General features: G+C 40.3%; 2 protein-coding genes across 3 annotated transcripts; both read left to right on the forward strand.

Moving 5' to 3' along the window:
- Window positions 1-1,144: 1,144 nt before the first annotated feature.
- Window positions 1,145-7,763, forward strand: ubox5 (U-box domain containing 5). Of its 2 annotated transcripts, XM_069683380.1 has the most exons (7): window positions 1,145-1,232; window positions 2,709-2,772; window positions 3,510-3,611; window positions 3,703-4,442; window positions 4,558-5,189; window positions 5,288-5,473; window positions 6,769-7,763. In XM_069683380.1, exons 2-7 carry the CDS (start codon window positions 2,719-2,721, stop codon window positions 6,987-6,989), a joined length of 1,935 nt encoding a protein of 644 aa, XP_069539481.1. In that variant the 5' UTR covers window positions 1,145-1,232; window positions 2,709-2,718; the 3' UTR covers window positions 6,990-7,763. The 2 variants fall into 2 exon arrangements, with proteins under 2 accessions (XP_069539481.1, XP_069539480.1); XM_069683379.1 differs by lacking the exon at window positions 1,145-1,232 and having other exon boundaries at window positions 2,663-2,772.
- A 1,432-nt stretch (window positions 7,764-9,195) lies between these two features.
- On the forward strand, window positions 9,196-10,759 carry avp (arginine vasopressin). The gene is made up of 3 exons (XM_069683215.1): window positions 9,196-9,374; window positions 10,202-10,406; window positions 10,507-10,759. Exons 1-3 carry the CDS (start codon window positions 9,255-9,257, stop codon window positions 10,641-10,643), a joined length of 462 nt encoding a protein of 153 aa, XP_069539316.1. The 5' UTR covers window positions 9,196-9,254; the 3' UTR covers window positions 10,644-10,759.
- Window positions 10,760-14,153: the final 3,394 nt, after the last annotated feature.

Consider the following 14,153-nt stretch of genomic DNA (forward strand, 5'->3'; position numbering starts at 1 on the left):
TTGGTTCTTGACTTTGGGCTAAGGAATAAATGTTAGAGGTCATTAAATGTTTGGAAAGACGGAAGACATACTCAGACCTTATATTTAAATAAAAGCTCAACTATTAACTAACTCAAAACTATTATGAGTGAAAGGCCTGCACTGAAAAACGGAATAATGAATTTAAGTATTATCAGCAAAAGAACAAACAAAAGCAAATTTGGAAAGAAAGACCTCTGTATATTGTCATTAATAATCTTACTGAAATTATTATTTAAATAATATATGGGGTGTAAGGTAGCTTGACCTGTACAGCAGCCTCATATTATAGGCTCCTTTGTGCTTTTTAAGTAAAATCTTTATCTGTAGGCTTAATGTAACAAGAACTATCTGAATGTACTGGAGTATGAAGAACATTATTTCCCTCTAAAATGTAGTAAAGCAAAAAATAAAGTAGCATTAGATCAGGGTACTCAAGTAAAAGTATCTAAAAACTGAGCTTTCTCTGAATACAGTACTTGGGAAAATGTTCCCACCACTGGGCCTAGGAATATATGATCCTGAAACAATTACATCAGAGGAGGATTCAAGTAAACATAGCATTGTTTTATAAAATGTCACAAACTAAAAATGGCTGAAAAAAATTATTTCATCATATAATATGACGGATAACGCTCTTACAAGTATTTAAATGTTGACTAAATGTCTTCTAAGTTTATGCAATTGAATGAAAATACCGTAAACTAAATGGAATTTTTTTAAGAAATGGTATAACACCGAGTCAAAATCATATCCCCATAGATAAAAAAATGCATCTTACTGGGGTGTCGTTGAAACGCTGCAAGTGTTGCATCTTGTGAAGATGAGCAACCCTGTTCACCTTCTTGTGGAAGAGGAGATACGTCTTGAAAGTACCATGAAAAATGCGTTTAAAGATGTCAAAGACGCAATTAACGATGGCTATCAGATGTTAACATGGGTTCGCCATTGACTTTTAAACTGTGCTGATGAAAAACAACATAAAATGTCAACAAAAAGCAAGTAATACTTTTAATGAACACCTGTTGCATGCCTTGGACATTGGACGGCTGACGGAATTCGCAATTAAAATTGAGGATTTTTTGTCCTATCTAGGCTTCCGCAGTTGTTGTCTGCTAAGCTAGCTAGTAGCTAGCTAACAGCTACCATATATATTTGGTCAGAGGGGCGAAATAAAGAGTCAAAACAGCAAAGTTCTTCAGCGAACAAGCAACGTAAGCTTTGTCTATTTTAGTTTACTAAGCTATTGTTATTGTTGTCAGTCATGCTCAGCATTTTAGTTTAAGCCAACATCATATTACTAGCTACTATTAGCTCACCTGTAACAAACTGTCACAGCTAGCTTGGAACGATGCGATATGTTTTTAGCACAAAACACATTTTAATGTCTTCACCGGTTATTTGTGTGCAAGGCCCAGAGCCTGCTGATTCAGGTCCAGGAATATGTTCTTTGAAATGTGTTTATAAAATAGGGTTTTATAGTGAAATAGAAGTTAACCTCTTAGTATCCAGTGGCTGCATAAGCAGGGAGCCACAATGAGACTCATTTTAACAACGAAGTTAGTTTGGGCTGCATGTATATATTATGTTTAACTATCCGTTGATGTTCTAGTTGTGTTATCGATTAAAAGATTAATAGTTTGGACTATAAAAGATGAAAAGTGGAAAAAATCTGACCAACACTTAAAACCTATTTAACTTAAGGTTACTAAAACAACAAGCTTTATAAACATGCAGCTCATAGAAATACAAAATATACGCACCGATTATCAACATTGTTGCTGATTTACTTTTCTTTCAAACGCCTAATTATTTAATTGACTGAGCTTCTCAACGATGCTTGCTGATTTAATCAATCGTTAAGTCCATGAAATAACTGATTACAATAAAAAGAAAACATAATTTTCTTAGGCCACGTCGTCAGATCAAACGTCTTTGTCAAGAATAACCCTAAACTCAAATATATTTCATTTTTGAAACAGAAACACAGTACATCATCACTCGTGAGTAGCTGAAAACTGTGACTGACATTTTCCCCCCTTTTTAATCACTTTAAAAGAAGTAAATGTTAATTGTTTTTTTCTTCTTCTATGTTGATTGACTGAATGATTAATGGACTTATTATTACAGCACTGTGGCAGCCACAAGACTGAACTGTGTCCTTAGTGTTAGTGTCAGTTAATCACTTCGTCTGATACCTGCCCCCTGCCAGCAGTTTCAGCTATCACTATATAGAAATAATCGATGTTGTTGTTACTGGTCTGGTTTGCTTTTGTAGGTCTTTTTCATAACCAGTGAAAAACTCCTCACAGGGGCTTTAATTTGTATAATTTATTGAATGATGACTTTATAGTAAGGTGTCAAACATAAGTGTAAGTCACTTTCTACCTTTTTACCACTATATGACTTGCCACAACAACATTAAATGAGCGTATGTCCTTGAAAAAAACGCCTGCTGAATGTTGCTTAGAGGTGAATTAGTCTTTCTCTCCCTGAAGGTTGTTTTGTTAAAAGGTATAAACCCCGCAAAACTGTGAATACCTTCTAATAATGCAGGGCGATGTGGGTAATGTACCAATGTGATTCAGTGTTGTTGTCACTGAATGCCTCATTTTGCCTTGACCTAGAAGCCAAACATAACTGACGCAAGGTAAGATGTACAGCTCTAAAGTAAATCTGTTTCTTCACAGGTTGGAGATCATGGTTTTGAATCTCTGTCTGCCGCACTTTTGTACGTCAGTTCATTGCAACAAGGTGTGACACACATTTCATGGACCTATCACGTAACTGTACTTTTTTATATACCATGTTCAATGCTTGCATGTCAGTTTATTGTCAAGTACAAAATGTGGCACGTCACCTGGGTTAGCAACAATTACTTAGAACATAAAACAATCTAAAACTCTCCTTTCTACACCAGTCTCTTGTCTTACGAGACCATTTCACCTTGCGTTACCTATAAAAAGTTTAAGAAGGGTCGATAAGTGGTGAGCTGAACAGGGTGCATCACCTTACATGGACACGGAATGCCACAGGGTTAAGCTGGAGGAGAATGATGTGAAAATAAAGAAGCAGATGTACAAAGCTGTGTGTGGGAGACTGAATCACATCCGACCTTGTTGTGTTCTTTTTATTGGTATTTTGTAATGTGATCTTGAATGTATTTTCTTCCCACTGTGGATGAAAAAATGTTCCTTCGATCCTTCAAGAGTTTCTCCGTTTTTTTCTTAGTCATCTTCCAGCACAACCTTTTGAAATCTGCTTTTTAATGTAACATTTATATTTAGCTGAATCTAACATGCCTAAAATGAACACTTAAATGTGAATATCTTTGTTTTTTTGTTAGCATTTGAAAATATGCAGATATTTTCTTTATTGTTTCCTACCTTTATTGTGTCTACTATGATAAAAAATGCTATACTGTAACATCTCTCTTTTAGGTTTCAATTTAAGTTTTCACTTGAGACCTATTTTTTATGTTTCAACTGTAGCTGTGTGCAGATGGCTATGATGTCACAAACCTTGTGTCAGCCGACCCTGCTCTCCGGAGACGGGGCTTCAAGCTCGAGTACTTCCTACGTCCACCCGTACAGGTAAGATGATCGGTAGGTTAAACTTTTATTCTGAGAGTAAGATGAGAAGATTGATACAGTTCTCATGCAGTTTTACCCTGATTTCCTCTAGGTGACATTGAAGTTTGGCTTCCCGGTTGAGCTGTGCAGGGTGGATGTGGAGCTGTGGCCGTGGGGTATGGACAAGGGACAGGCCTGCAAGAGACTGGAGATCAGCACCAGCTCTGACCGGTTTCCCTCACAGGATTTTGGCCACAAACCGGTTCAGCAAAAAGAACAAATGCAGGTAAAAGACCAGAACAAACAGAACAGAGAAAAGCATGGCAGTAAATCTCGGCAGAATCACGGGCACCAGTGGAGTCTTCAGGCTCAGCAGTGGGGTGAACAGACTCAAGATGAGCGTCAACAAAGAGACCATGCAGTCAAGTGTCGGTCAAACACTGAATCATGCCATCCTGAGCCAGAGTTTAAACTGGTTGGTCGTTGCGAACTTAGGGAGGAAACCTGCGTATGTTTCACACGTTCCAATTTTAGTCGCCGGCCTCCATTCCTCTCCTCACTTCCTCCGAAACCTGCCAATTGTCGCCAAGAGGATCTGTGGAGCAGGGGTCTGCTCTCATTAGGTGCTGTGACACAACTTCGTGTCACTGTACCTTGCGGCGGCGCAGCGTCCGCTCTGGGGCTCAAAGCTTTGGTCGTTTGGGGACAACCTGCTTATTGTTGTCCGGCAGAAGAAGTGGAGAGGATTAAAAGAATCCAAGAAGCCAGTGAAAGACGGCTGCCACGACCTGTGCTTTTTGCTCCGACTGTAAGCCAGAAGAAAGCACCATCGGAAGCAGCCACACCTCCAAGGTGTGTGTTAATGAGGAATGAACTGTTTAATCTCCTTCTTGTTGATACAAATAGAGCTTTTAATAATGACATTTCTTACATTTCTAATTATCTGTTGCCTTTTGTCTGACTCCAGCAATCTTTCCATCCCAGAAGAGTTCCTTGACCCAATAACCCAGGAGGTGATGCTGCTGCCCATGCTGCTGCCCAGCGGTATGTCAGTGGACAACAGCACGCTGGAGGAGCACCAGAAGAGAGAAGCCACTTGGGGTCGACCCCCAAACGACCCCTTCACTGGCGTCCCGTTTACTTCGACCTCCCAGCCTCTTCCGAACCCCCAACTGAAGAGCCGGATTGACCTCTTCCTTTTGCAGAAAGGGATCTTGGGAAGGGACGGGATGCTGGGGAGAAAAGGGGAGGGAGAGAATCCACAAGCCTCAAGACTTATAGCCTCTAAGGTGGATGTAAAGTCTGAGAACTCTTCATGTCGTAGTGAAAGCTCAACAAACAGTACTGTTGTTAAATGTAATGCTGGCACCAGGAACACAGATGGAACTACAAAACTAGAAAAAACTTTATTAGGACATCCATCAGATATTGGGAATCGCACATCTAGCTCACACCCTCTGACCACAGATAGTAAATCAGAGTTTGAGAGAAATAACAAACGAGATCTAAGTGGAATTTCTGAAGACTCAACAGATGATCTGCCAGTTGAGAAGCAACTTCTACCTCAAAGAAAAAGACCAAGAAATGACACAGTGTCAGGTGAGTTCAATATATTTTGTAAGAGACAGATCCTGAAACCTCTCTTTCCAGTTACTCTCCTGCTGACTCGTCTGTTGTGTTAACGTTTGCTCCTTCAGCCTCCAGCTGCAGCTCCCATGAGCAGCGTTTGTCAGCCAGCCTGGATGAGGCCCTCTTCTCTGCCCTGCAAGGCCGACCCTCCTTCACTTCAAACTTGTCCCTGCAGAAACAGGTTGCTCCTGAATCTGAACCACTGATTACCTCGCTGCACGGTCAGACTGCTGGCACTCCCAGCATGCCAAAAGGTAACATTTAGTAAGGTCCACTTTGAAAAACACTCCAACTCGTGTCAAGATATTACCCTCTGTAAACGGAAAATAATAACTTTAATCACAATAATAACCTATATTTTTATCGCACCTTAAAAACAGCAGTTTACAAAGTGTTTTGACAAACAAGCAAACATGAGCACAGTAGGTAACAGAGGAACCCAAACATGGCAGACACAGCAAGACAATATAAAGTTATTGTTAATATGAAGTTAAAGCAATAGGACAACAGATGTAAACAAACATGTAAAAACACAGCAGAGAGGAAACTGAGCGTAAAGGGGATTAAAATCAGTTTAAGAAAATGAATTCAATAGGAAGAAATAAAACCAACACAACACAAACATCAGAACGTGTCTTTAAAAAGGTCCTGTCGTAATCCTTTGTAGAAGGTGGCAGTGGCATCAATCGGATCGATATTTACTTACTTAAATCACTGCTACAGTATAATCCAATTCACTGCTCCTAATCCTTGTACTCAGTATGTTTCAGAAACTCTGTTGTTTGTCCGAAATAGGGCTAAAATCACCACCTGCATTTCACACTGCCCAGTCTTTAAGCACTTTTAGCTTGTATGTAAGCATAGTGTGATTTTGCACATTGGAGTATGTGCATCCCACTCTAAAGCTGCAGTAAGACAGACTTAAGCCTGCATGAAAAGGCACTGTGAATGTCAGTCAAATCTTTGTAGATCACTTACATGTTTGTATTTTTTACCAGGTGATTATTACACCCAAAGATAACATGTATGCTCTGATGCATCAGTTTCACAGGAATGAATAATGATAATAATGTGCTGTTCAGTGTTTCGGAATCAGATAAACCTTCACATTAGTAGTGCCTTCTTGCATAGTAGCTGACTAACTAGCTCAATGCTAACTAACAATTTTCAGCGAAACTGCTCTGTCATGGCTCACTCAGTCACCAGCCTGATTCTGTTCTTCCTATACATAACGTTTAGTATGTAAGGGTTCATCAGCCTTCAAAAAGATGTTGCTCTGAAATTGTACAATTGCAGGAACCTAGGTACAAAATTCTTACATTTTCTTTCTGATCTGGAAAAATTATTTCTCATTGTTGAGGGGCATTCTGGGTCTCACAAAATCAAAAAACTCAGGATGTTTAAGAGAAACAGGTTCACCAGAGACAGCTACAACATGCATATATCAAAGAAAGTTCTTAAATGCACACATTTGGTAAACACACATTTATGACTTTATTGTGTAGGAGTATTGAAGTGTTTTTTCTTTCTTCTCATATTTGCTTGTTAGGTGACAAGACCTGCTCTGCATGTTCCTGCTCTATCTCCGTTTACTCCAAATCCTCATCGCCCTTCTACAGTCTAAGCTGCGGCCACCTGCTGTGCGGTTCATGCCTGCGGAAGAAATCACAACCACTGAACTCTGTCACTGGATCAACATCCAATCACATCTCCTGTCCCTCCTGTCAGAACCCTACCCCACGCAGTGACATAACACGAGTGCATCACTGACAGACGCTGTAAAAAGCACATGCTCACCTTCAAAGCCTGTGATGAAAGGGGAGGGTTATTTTCAAGGGGAATGTACTCAAGGTTTTTAAGTGTCACGACCGTGTTGAACTCGAAACTTGGATTAAAAAAACATTCACAGCTTAAAGATTTAATTTAAAGATTGTTTACTTTGTTCGATGCTGCCACCTTCCTTTGTGAATATCTTCACAAATGCATCATCATCATTTGATGGCCCCTGCTTTTATCACCCACAGTCGTAGAGAGAACATCGCAAGCCAAGACCTTTCTAAAAAAAACAAAACATATAAATAGCATAAAAATATATAATACATGTCTTGTTCTCTTCTCCTTCGCCCCCCTCTCCCTGTCTAAGCCTTTTCATCATGCATTGAAGTGTAGTCGCAGCCTTGGTTCTGCAGCCTTTGTGCAGACTCTGGATGGGTAAGGATGCACAAAGAAAAGGTTGGGGGACGAGAGTACGGACAGCGAGACCCAGAAATGTTTCAACGGAAATCGAGTCGACTCAAGGTTGTGTGGTCATTGTGCTGAAAGAAACGGGATCACGCTCTGCTTCTGCTCTTTCCCTTCTGTAAAGATTCACCACTTTACATTTGCTACACTCTCATAGGCGTTGTGGTGTCTTAAGAGGGTTAATTTCAGGCAAAGGTGAGATAATGAGAATGCTTGGAAGTGATTACATACCACCTTTTGTAGTATGTTTTCCAGGTGTTAATATTGAACTGTACAGGTTGGTATCAATTCCTGCAATAGCAGGTGTTTATCAGGAAATATTAAAAAGCTGAATTTCTTTGTAATATCTCATACTGCCTTAATTTTCCACTAATTCCTATATTTCCTATTATGTTTTCTGGTTTCTCTTTAAGGTGATGTATGAGGAAGTAAATGTGTGCACAATATTTCCTATAGCAGACGCTAAAAGTCATCGGCCACGTTTTCATTTTCTACCCTTTAATACTTCACCTTAATCACCTCTTATGAGTCCGTTATTACGTGCACAAAAGGGTTAAAAAGCCAAAAGGCAAAGGAAATTTATTTGGCTTCGCATTCAACAACAGAATAATTCATATGTTGGTTTCCTTGACAACATTATGCTTCACCGAGGTCATGATCCTGTATCCGCTCAGTAAGAGCGAGACTGGAGTCAGATGAGCTGCATGTGAAATTGAGACATGCTGTTTACAGTGCAGTGGTACAAGAGATAAAGCCCTTAAATTATACCCAATTCAAATGTGTTTCAGTGATGTTAAGTACTGCTTCTATATTCCTAAAGGATTGGCTGAGTGACGCACATATGCGTTTTCTGCACACACAGTTATATGTTGCCTCAAACTTAAATGTTGTGAGAGTTATATTTATTTCAAGATGTATTAAAGGTATTTCTGAGAGGAAACATCTAGAAATACTTTCTTATACAGGTTATATATCATATTGTATAGGATTACAGTAATACAAAATAAGACCTCAAGCTTGAATGCTGATATGTAGCTTAACCTGCTGCCTCTGATGCTCAGTTTTGCATTTTGTCGTTTCCTTGTTAATGAGCATCACAACAGCTAACAAGTGAGATACAACCCAAAGCATGCAACCAGACACTGAATGGAATAATGAACTCCAGATATTTATGTTTATTTCAAATGCTAATGTTGTTGTGCTAATTGATTGATTGATTTCAAATCACATCAGGAGGATAATTTGTGCGACCTTGAGGTTGTCATGTTATCTGTTGCATTCATTTCGCCAAAGTGAGAAATGTCTATCCTGAGGTGATGGTTTGTGCATGATAATCATGAAATTTACGTAATCAGTGCGCTCATTGTTGTTAATCTAATTAACTGTCCACAAGTCTAATTAGTTGTTCATGCCATGCCATTTTATCGTTGGCCCTCCTGTATCCACTACGGAGGCTGAAATTATACCGCCAAGTTATTCCACATAAACCCGGCGCACTGTTGAATACATCATTTGCATCTTCTGCTGTCGTTGCTGTTTTCCTGAGTACATTTGTTAGATGGTACACTTCTGATGCAGAACCACATCTGCCGCGACCTCTCGCGCGCACACCGCCCGCACGCTGGTGGCCTTCGGGCGCGCGTGCGTGTATGTGTGGAGAGAGCAGAATAGTAGGAGAGTGACGTCAGTGTCAAACGCTTTGTCAGATTATGTCCATCTGCTTATAAGTGAGAGACCGACCCGGACATCAGTCAGACATCCACCCAGGCACCATCTCATCCCACACCAGCAGCGATGCCTAACTCCGTGATCCCCCTGTGTGTCCTGGGACTCCTCGCGCTCTCCTCCGCGTGCTACATCCAGAACTGCCCCCGAGGAGGGAAACGAGCACTGCCGGAGACTGCAATCAGACAGGTGAGGACCATTATCTCTTCTGCCTTCTTTTAAAGGCTTTTTTTAAAGTTTTTTTTTTTCTTGAATTACAATTATTTCTTTCTTAATACCTAAAGTAAGTAAGTTGTTGTTAATAATGAAGGATTTTTAAGTAGCCTTCAAAACTCTGGAATACAGAGTACAAGACATTTATGAGATCATATAATATTTGTTTAGTGGTTTAGGTTTGGATGTATAAAGGACAATTAAGCCACTCACCAAAAGCTGAACCAAAGATGGTTAGCAACATGAAAGTCATTATGTTAGTAAAGTAATACAGGAAATTTTATAAGGTATACCTTATAAGGTAAAACATTTTTCCCTTAAAGGCAGCAATACAAAGACCTTTTCCCTTTTTTAAGAGCATAAGATGTACCTTAAAGTGTGTGTGTGTGTGGGTGTGTGGGTGTGTGGGTGTTTATGAGAAACGTTTGCCTTGTGGCTTTAAAGGGAAACAAAAATGGTGTCGGTGTTAGAATGTTATTTATTACATTGTTTAATTGTCATGATTTCTGGTGTAGAGGCAAGACACATAAGAAATACAGGCTAAAGCAAGATGTTAAATGTGCAATCATTTGTAATTCAGTAATAAAAAAGCTGTTCTATGTGCTAAGTCCCAATAGTGTTTGAATATGAAAGGAAAGAGACAAAGTTCCTTTTAAAATACAAAAAATGTTCTGTCAGAACTAGAAAAGGCATCAGTAGCTATAACAGAGATTAATGCCAAACCAAAAGTAGCAATGTTCCAAAAGTAATCAACTAGATTTATAGCACTTGATAAATGCTTAAATTCACCAATTCTCTTGCAGTGCATGTCTTGTGGCCCCAGAGACAAGGGCCGCTGCTTCGGCCCCAGTATCTGCTGCGGGGAGGGCCTCGGCTGCCTGCTGGGCTCCCCAGAAACCGCTCACTGTGTGGAGGAGAACTACCTGCTCACCCCCTGCCAGGCCGGAGGGAGAGCCTGTGGATCTGAGGGAGGACACTGCGCTGCCTCAGGACTCTGCTGCAACTCAGGTGCAGTCTGGTTTAATTGATTGATTGTTCAGACATGTTCGTGAGTCTAATGTTTGGTGAATTGGCAGAGTCTCAATAAAATTATTTTCCTCTCCCTCAGAGAGCTGTGCGGTTGACTCCGACTGCCTTGGGGAGATCGAGGCCTCAGATCTGGCCGACAGCTCTGCAGGTAGCTCACCTGCAGAGCTGCTGCTCCGACTGCTGCACGTGGCGACCAGAGGACAGACCGAGTACTGAGACTGTCACCTGTGGATGCTCCTCTGGGTCTTATGGTCTGAAGATCTTGTTCCACTATGAGCCTAGAGATTTGAACCCTGAACCAATAAACTCCCATGTCAAACTTATTCTCACTATCCCCTACTGTAGTCATATTTCTTTATCTGTAAAGAAGGTTTAGGATGACAGAAAGAGAACTATCTTCCACTTTGGTAATTGACGCTTCATCCAGATCCTGATAATATGTATGAAAAGGTTTATTCCCCTTCAGAAATGTATATACTTATGCACATACTGTAAACAAAATTGTATTCTATATAAAGGAGATTTAAAAGCCTTAGAGCTCCATGTCAAATACACGAGTTATAGCAGAAAGCACTGTTAATAAGTGAGAAAGATGAGGTTGTTACAGACATGACTGTAAGAAAGCTGGACTACATGCTTGAGCGGTTACTTCCTGTGTAGTAGAAATATTATTGTTTATTGAAAATGGGAGAAAAATACAGAATGTATCACTGCCAGAAAAACCTTGTGCTGTCTGTTCTCGTTATTCCCATGCGGGCTCAAAATAATTACACCTTGAAATATGATTCATTGATGTGTTATCTTTCATCTGCCTGTGTTTGTGTGTGTGCAATTGACAGCAATCTAATGCTACCCAAGATTGGCAACTACTTCTGAATAATTTGGTTAATGATTTTTGAGCACTTGAACTTGCCGAGCATTTTCAGATCTGGTGTTTAAAGGTAAATTAAAACGTGGTTGCTATAAATCATGTATTAAATAGTCCAGAAAATGTATTAGTTGCTGCTTCGATGACACATATGAACAGCATTTGTGACACATGACACAGTGGAATTTTTCATTCATCTCCTTCACAGACATAACCTTTGTGTGGTTTGTATCAACATGTTCATATTCGCATCACTGAAAGTCACTAAATGTTAAGGCGTCTTTTCCTTTGTGCATAACGATTGAAAGCAGGTGTTTATGCCAAGAACAGTGTGTTTGATGGCGGTTTGTCAACAGCTTGTTCCAGATCCAGCTGGAATGTGAGTCAGGATCTTCCCCTTATTGACAGTTACCTGTTCTGACTGATTTAATAAGACATATCCAAGAACCTGATCTTTCAGAAATGTGTTGTTAATCTGACTGATGCGTCTTGAGATTCCTTTTGCTCTCAGAAATCTTTGTCGGGAATGGCTTGTTCTTGCAAGGCCCATGTTGCCTCTGGGTCAAAGTTACCAGTGAGTAATTGGAAAGTTTGGCTTTACTATCTACTCATTATCAGACATTGAAACAGAAACAGAGAAAAGGCTGCAAACTGTGGCCATTCTATAATATATTAACTTCTATTTGATTAATTGCCTTACATCATCATCATGATTCCCAGAGGATCAGAATCAAAATGACTTTGGTGATCCCCTGACTTTTCCTCCAGCGCCACCATCAGGTCAAAGTCTTCATTTATACCAACATCGAATTGTTGGATTGGCCCATTCGAGGTTCTCAGAGGATGTATCTTGGTGAGATATCTTTGTGAGATCTGTAGATCCCTTGACTTTTTCTCTTGCATGAACATAATGTCGACATGAATAGTTTTAGTGACAAATCTAAAAAAGTATTAGATCGATTGTCGTGAAATTTTGGACACAAGTTCAGAGGTGCAAATGTGCATATTCATAACCAAATAAGTTATAAATTATATATATTTTAATGTCTCCGGCTTCCTCCCACAGTCCAAAGACATGCTTGTAAGGTTATTTGGTGACTCTAAATTGCCCATAGGTGTGGGTGTGAGTGACTGGCGACCAGTCCAGGGCGTACCCCACCCTTCGCCCAATGACAGCTGGGATAGGCTCCAGCCCCCGCGACCCTGAACAGGAAAAGCGGTATAGATAATGGATGGATGGAATTGATAATCAGCGTGTACAATGGGTGCATTTAGTCCAGGATTAATTCTCACTTTGTTTGTTGTCTGTTTCCCCCTGTCATCGCCGAGAGGAGTTGAACAGTTATTGCCAGGGGGACAAAAGAGTTCCTGGGTCTAGTAGGAGTCTATCATGCCCCTCTAAAGCCCTGTTCACATTGGGTATTTTGCATGTGTCCTGGGTGATCCGATCACAAGTGGACAGCTCTAAGCACAGCGGTTCACACCTGGCATCAACAAGCCTCTCCTAAGAGAGAATTGTAGCAACTTTAGTCAACTTTTAATCTAGTGTCTCCACTAAGTCCAAATTCAAATTTGTCAAATCTTTGTACCAAATATCAGCCACACTGTTAACCCTTCATCAGCCTTAGGTGGTGGCAATGGGCTAAGTACATTAGCTACTTTGGTTAGCATTTTTCTCAAAGCACCCCTTTTCTCAAAACAAATACAGGTGTGGTAGCATGGCTGTCAACTGGTCTGTTGGTCAAAACTCAGGAACAAGAGGGCCTCTTTCTGTCGTTCTTTTATTCTTTCTTTCTATCTGTCTATCTGCCTGTCTGTCTGAATAAATGAAAATAAAGCATGTCTATAATTTTGGTAAAATAAAAGCGACAGACAAACAAATAAACCTCCAGATGTACTTTACTTGTTTTGTATTTACTTGGCTTAAAAAGAAATCCGGTACTTAGCGATGCGTGCTGAAAAATGCATAGTGTGAAGGAATTTTTTATGTTAACCTGTTTGATCATGTGTTTAAATTTCTTTAATATTATGGAGTTAATAATCGTGGTATAATCAGCTAAGGTTAATTTTAAGGATATATTTGTCTGCTCCTCTCCAGGGTCTTGTGCATGATTTACTGTTGCTCCTCCTGTCTTAGAGAGATAGTTGGTGGCCTTTTCTGGGCCTGAGAGCTCCAGGGCAAGGGGTAAACTCTAGTCAGGCGCCTCAGCTAAAGTCATAACAATAACACCTTACTTTGTCTCTGAGAGAGGGAGTTCTTTCTGTAATGTATAACATACTCTGTGAACCTTGATTCTGTGTCAGTCAGCTAGACAGCTGCGTTATGTGTAGTACTGGTCTGGCCCAGCTCGAGTTGTTAATTGCTTTTACTCATCTTTTAATATTCTTCAATTAAATGACATCAAAAGACAACTTTGTTTCCCTAAAAACTTTATTGGTCTCGTCATCAGAAAATTGCCACCACAACTTGGCGACGAGGATGGGATCCGACGCCTGATCGGACTCCGTCGGACTGGCAGAAAAGCGCAGCTGACCACCCGGCGGAGCCCGGCCAGCGCTCGGATCCTATCGAAAGGGAAAAGAACCAACCCAAAACCGCGTGCAAAGAAACAATACGACGGTGAGAGAAAATTGTAATTAATTTTGAAATTTTCCAATGATGTCTAGTTGTTGAGTATTGATTTTTGAGTAGGCTAAAGGTTTACCGGTAAAAGAAGGAAAAAGCTTAAAATCCGTGTCGCCAAGGAGAGAGTCCGGCTGACTCGTAAATGACTGATACCAAGGTCGTTTATTAAAGTAGAGAGAAGGGCTTCACGGGGGCGGTGATAGACGTGTCATAATACTTAATAGTAGTTGGG

Source organism: Semicossyphus pulcher, unplaced genomic scaffold (genome assembly GCF_022749685.1).
Source record: "Semicossyphus pulcher isolate SPU_LCO1_2020_fin unplaced genomic scaffold, fSemPul1.0.p SCAF_6, whole genome shotgun sequence".
In the NCBI taxonomy this organism is placed as follows: domain Eukaryota; kingdom Metazoa; phylum Chordata; class Actinopteri; order Labriformes; family Labridae; genus Semicossyphus; species Semicossyphus pulcher.

What these genes read in the sequence shown, in the direction of transcription:
- avp (XM_069683215.1), top strand. Translation starts at nt 9,255, where the DNA reads ATGCCTAACTCCGTGATCCCCCTGTGTGTCCTGGGACTCCTCGCGCTC. An exon ending in CGGAGACTGCAATCAGACAG is followed by an intron (nt 9,375 to 10,201) that starts GTGAGGACCATT and finishes ATTCTCTTGCAG; the next exon opens with TGCATGTCTTGTGGCCCCAG. An exon ending in AGGACTCTGCTGCAACTCAG is followed by an intron (nt 10,407 to 10,506) that starts GTGCAGTCTGGT and finishes CCTCTCCCTCAG; the next exon opens with AGAGCTGTGCGGTTGACTCC.
- ubox5 (XM_069683379.1), top strand. Translation starts at nt 2,674, where the DNA reads ATGTACAGCTCTAAAGTAAATCTGTTTCTTCACAGGTTGGAGATCATG. An exon ending in TCCTACGTCCACCCGTACAG is followed by an intron (nt 3,612 to 3,702) that starts GTAAGATGATCG and finishes GATTTCCTCTAG; the next exon opens with GTGACATTGAAGTTTGGCTT. An exon ending in AAGAAATGACACAGTGTCAG is followed by an intron (nt 5,190 to 5,287) that starts GTGAGTTCAATA and finishes TTGCTCCTTCAG; the next exon opens with CCTCCAGCTGCAGCTCCCAT.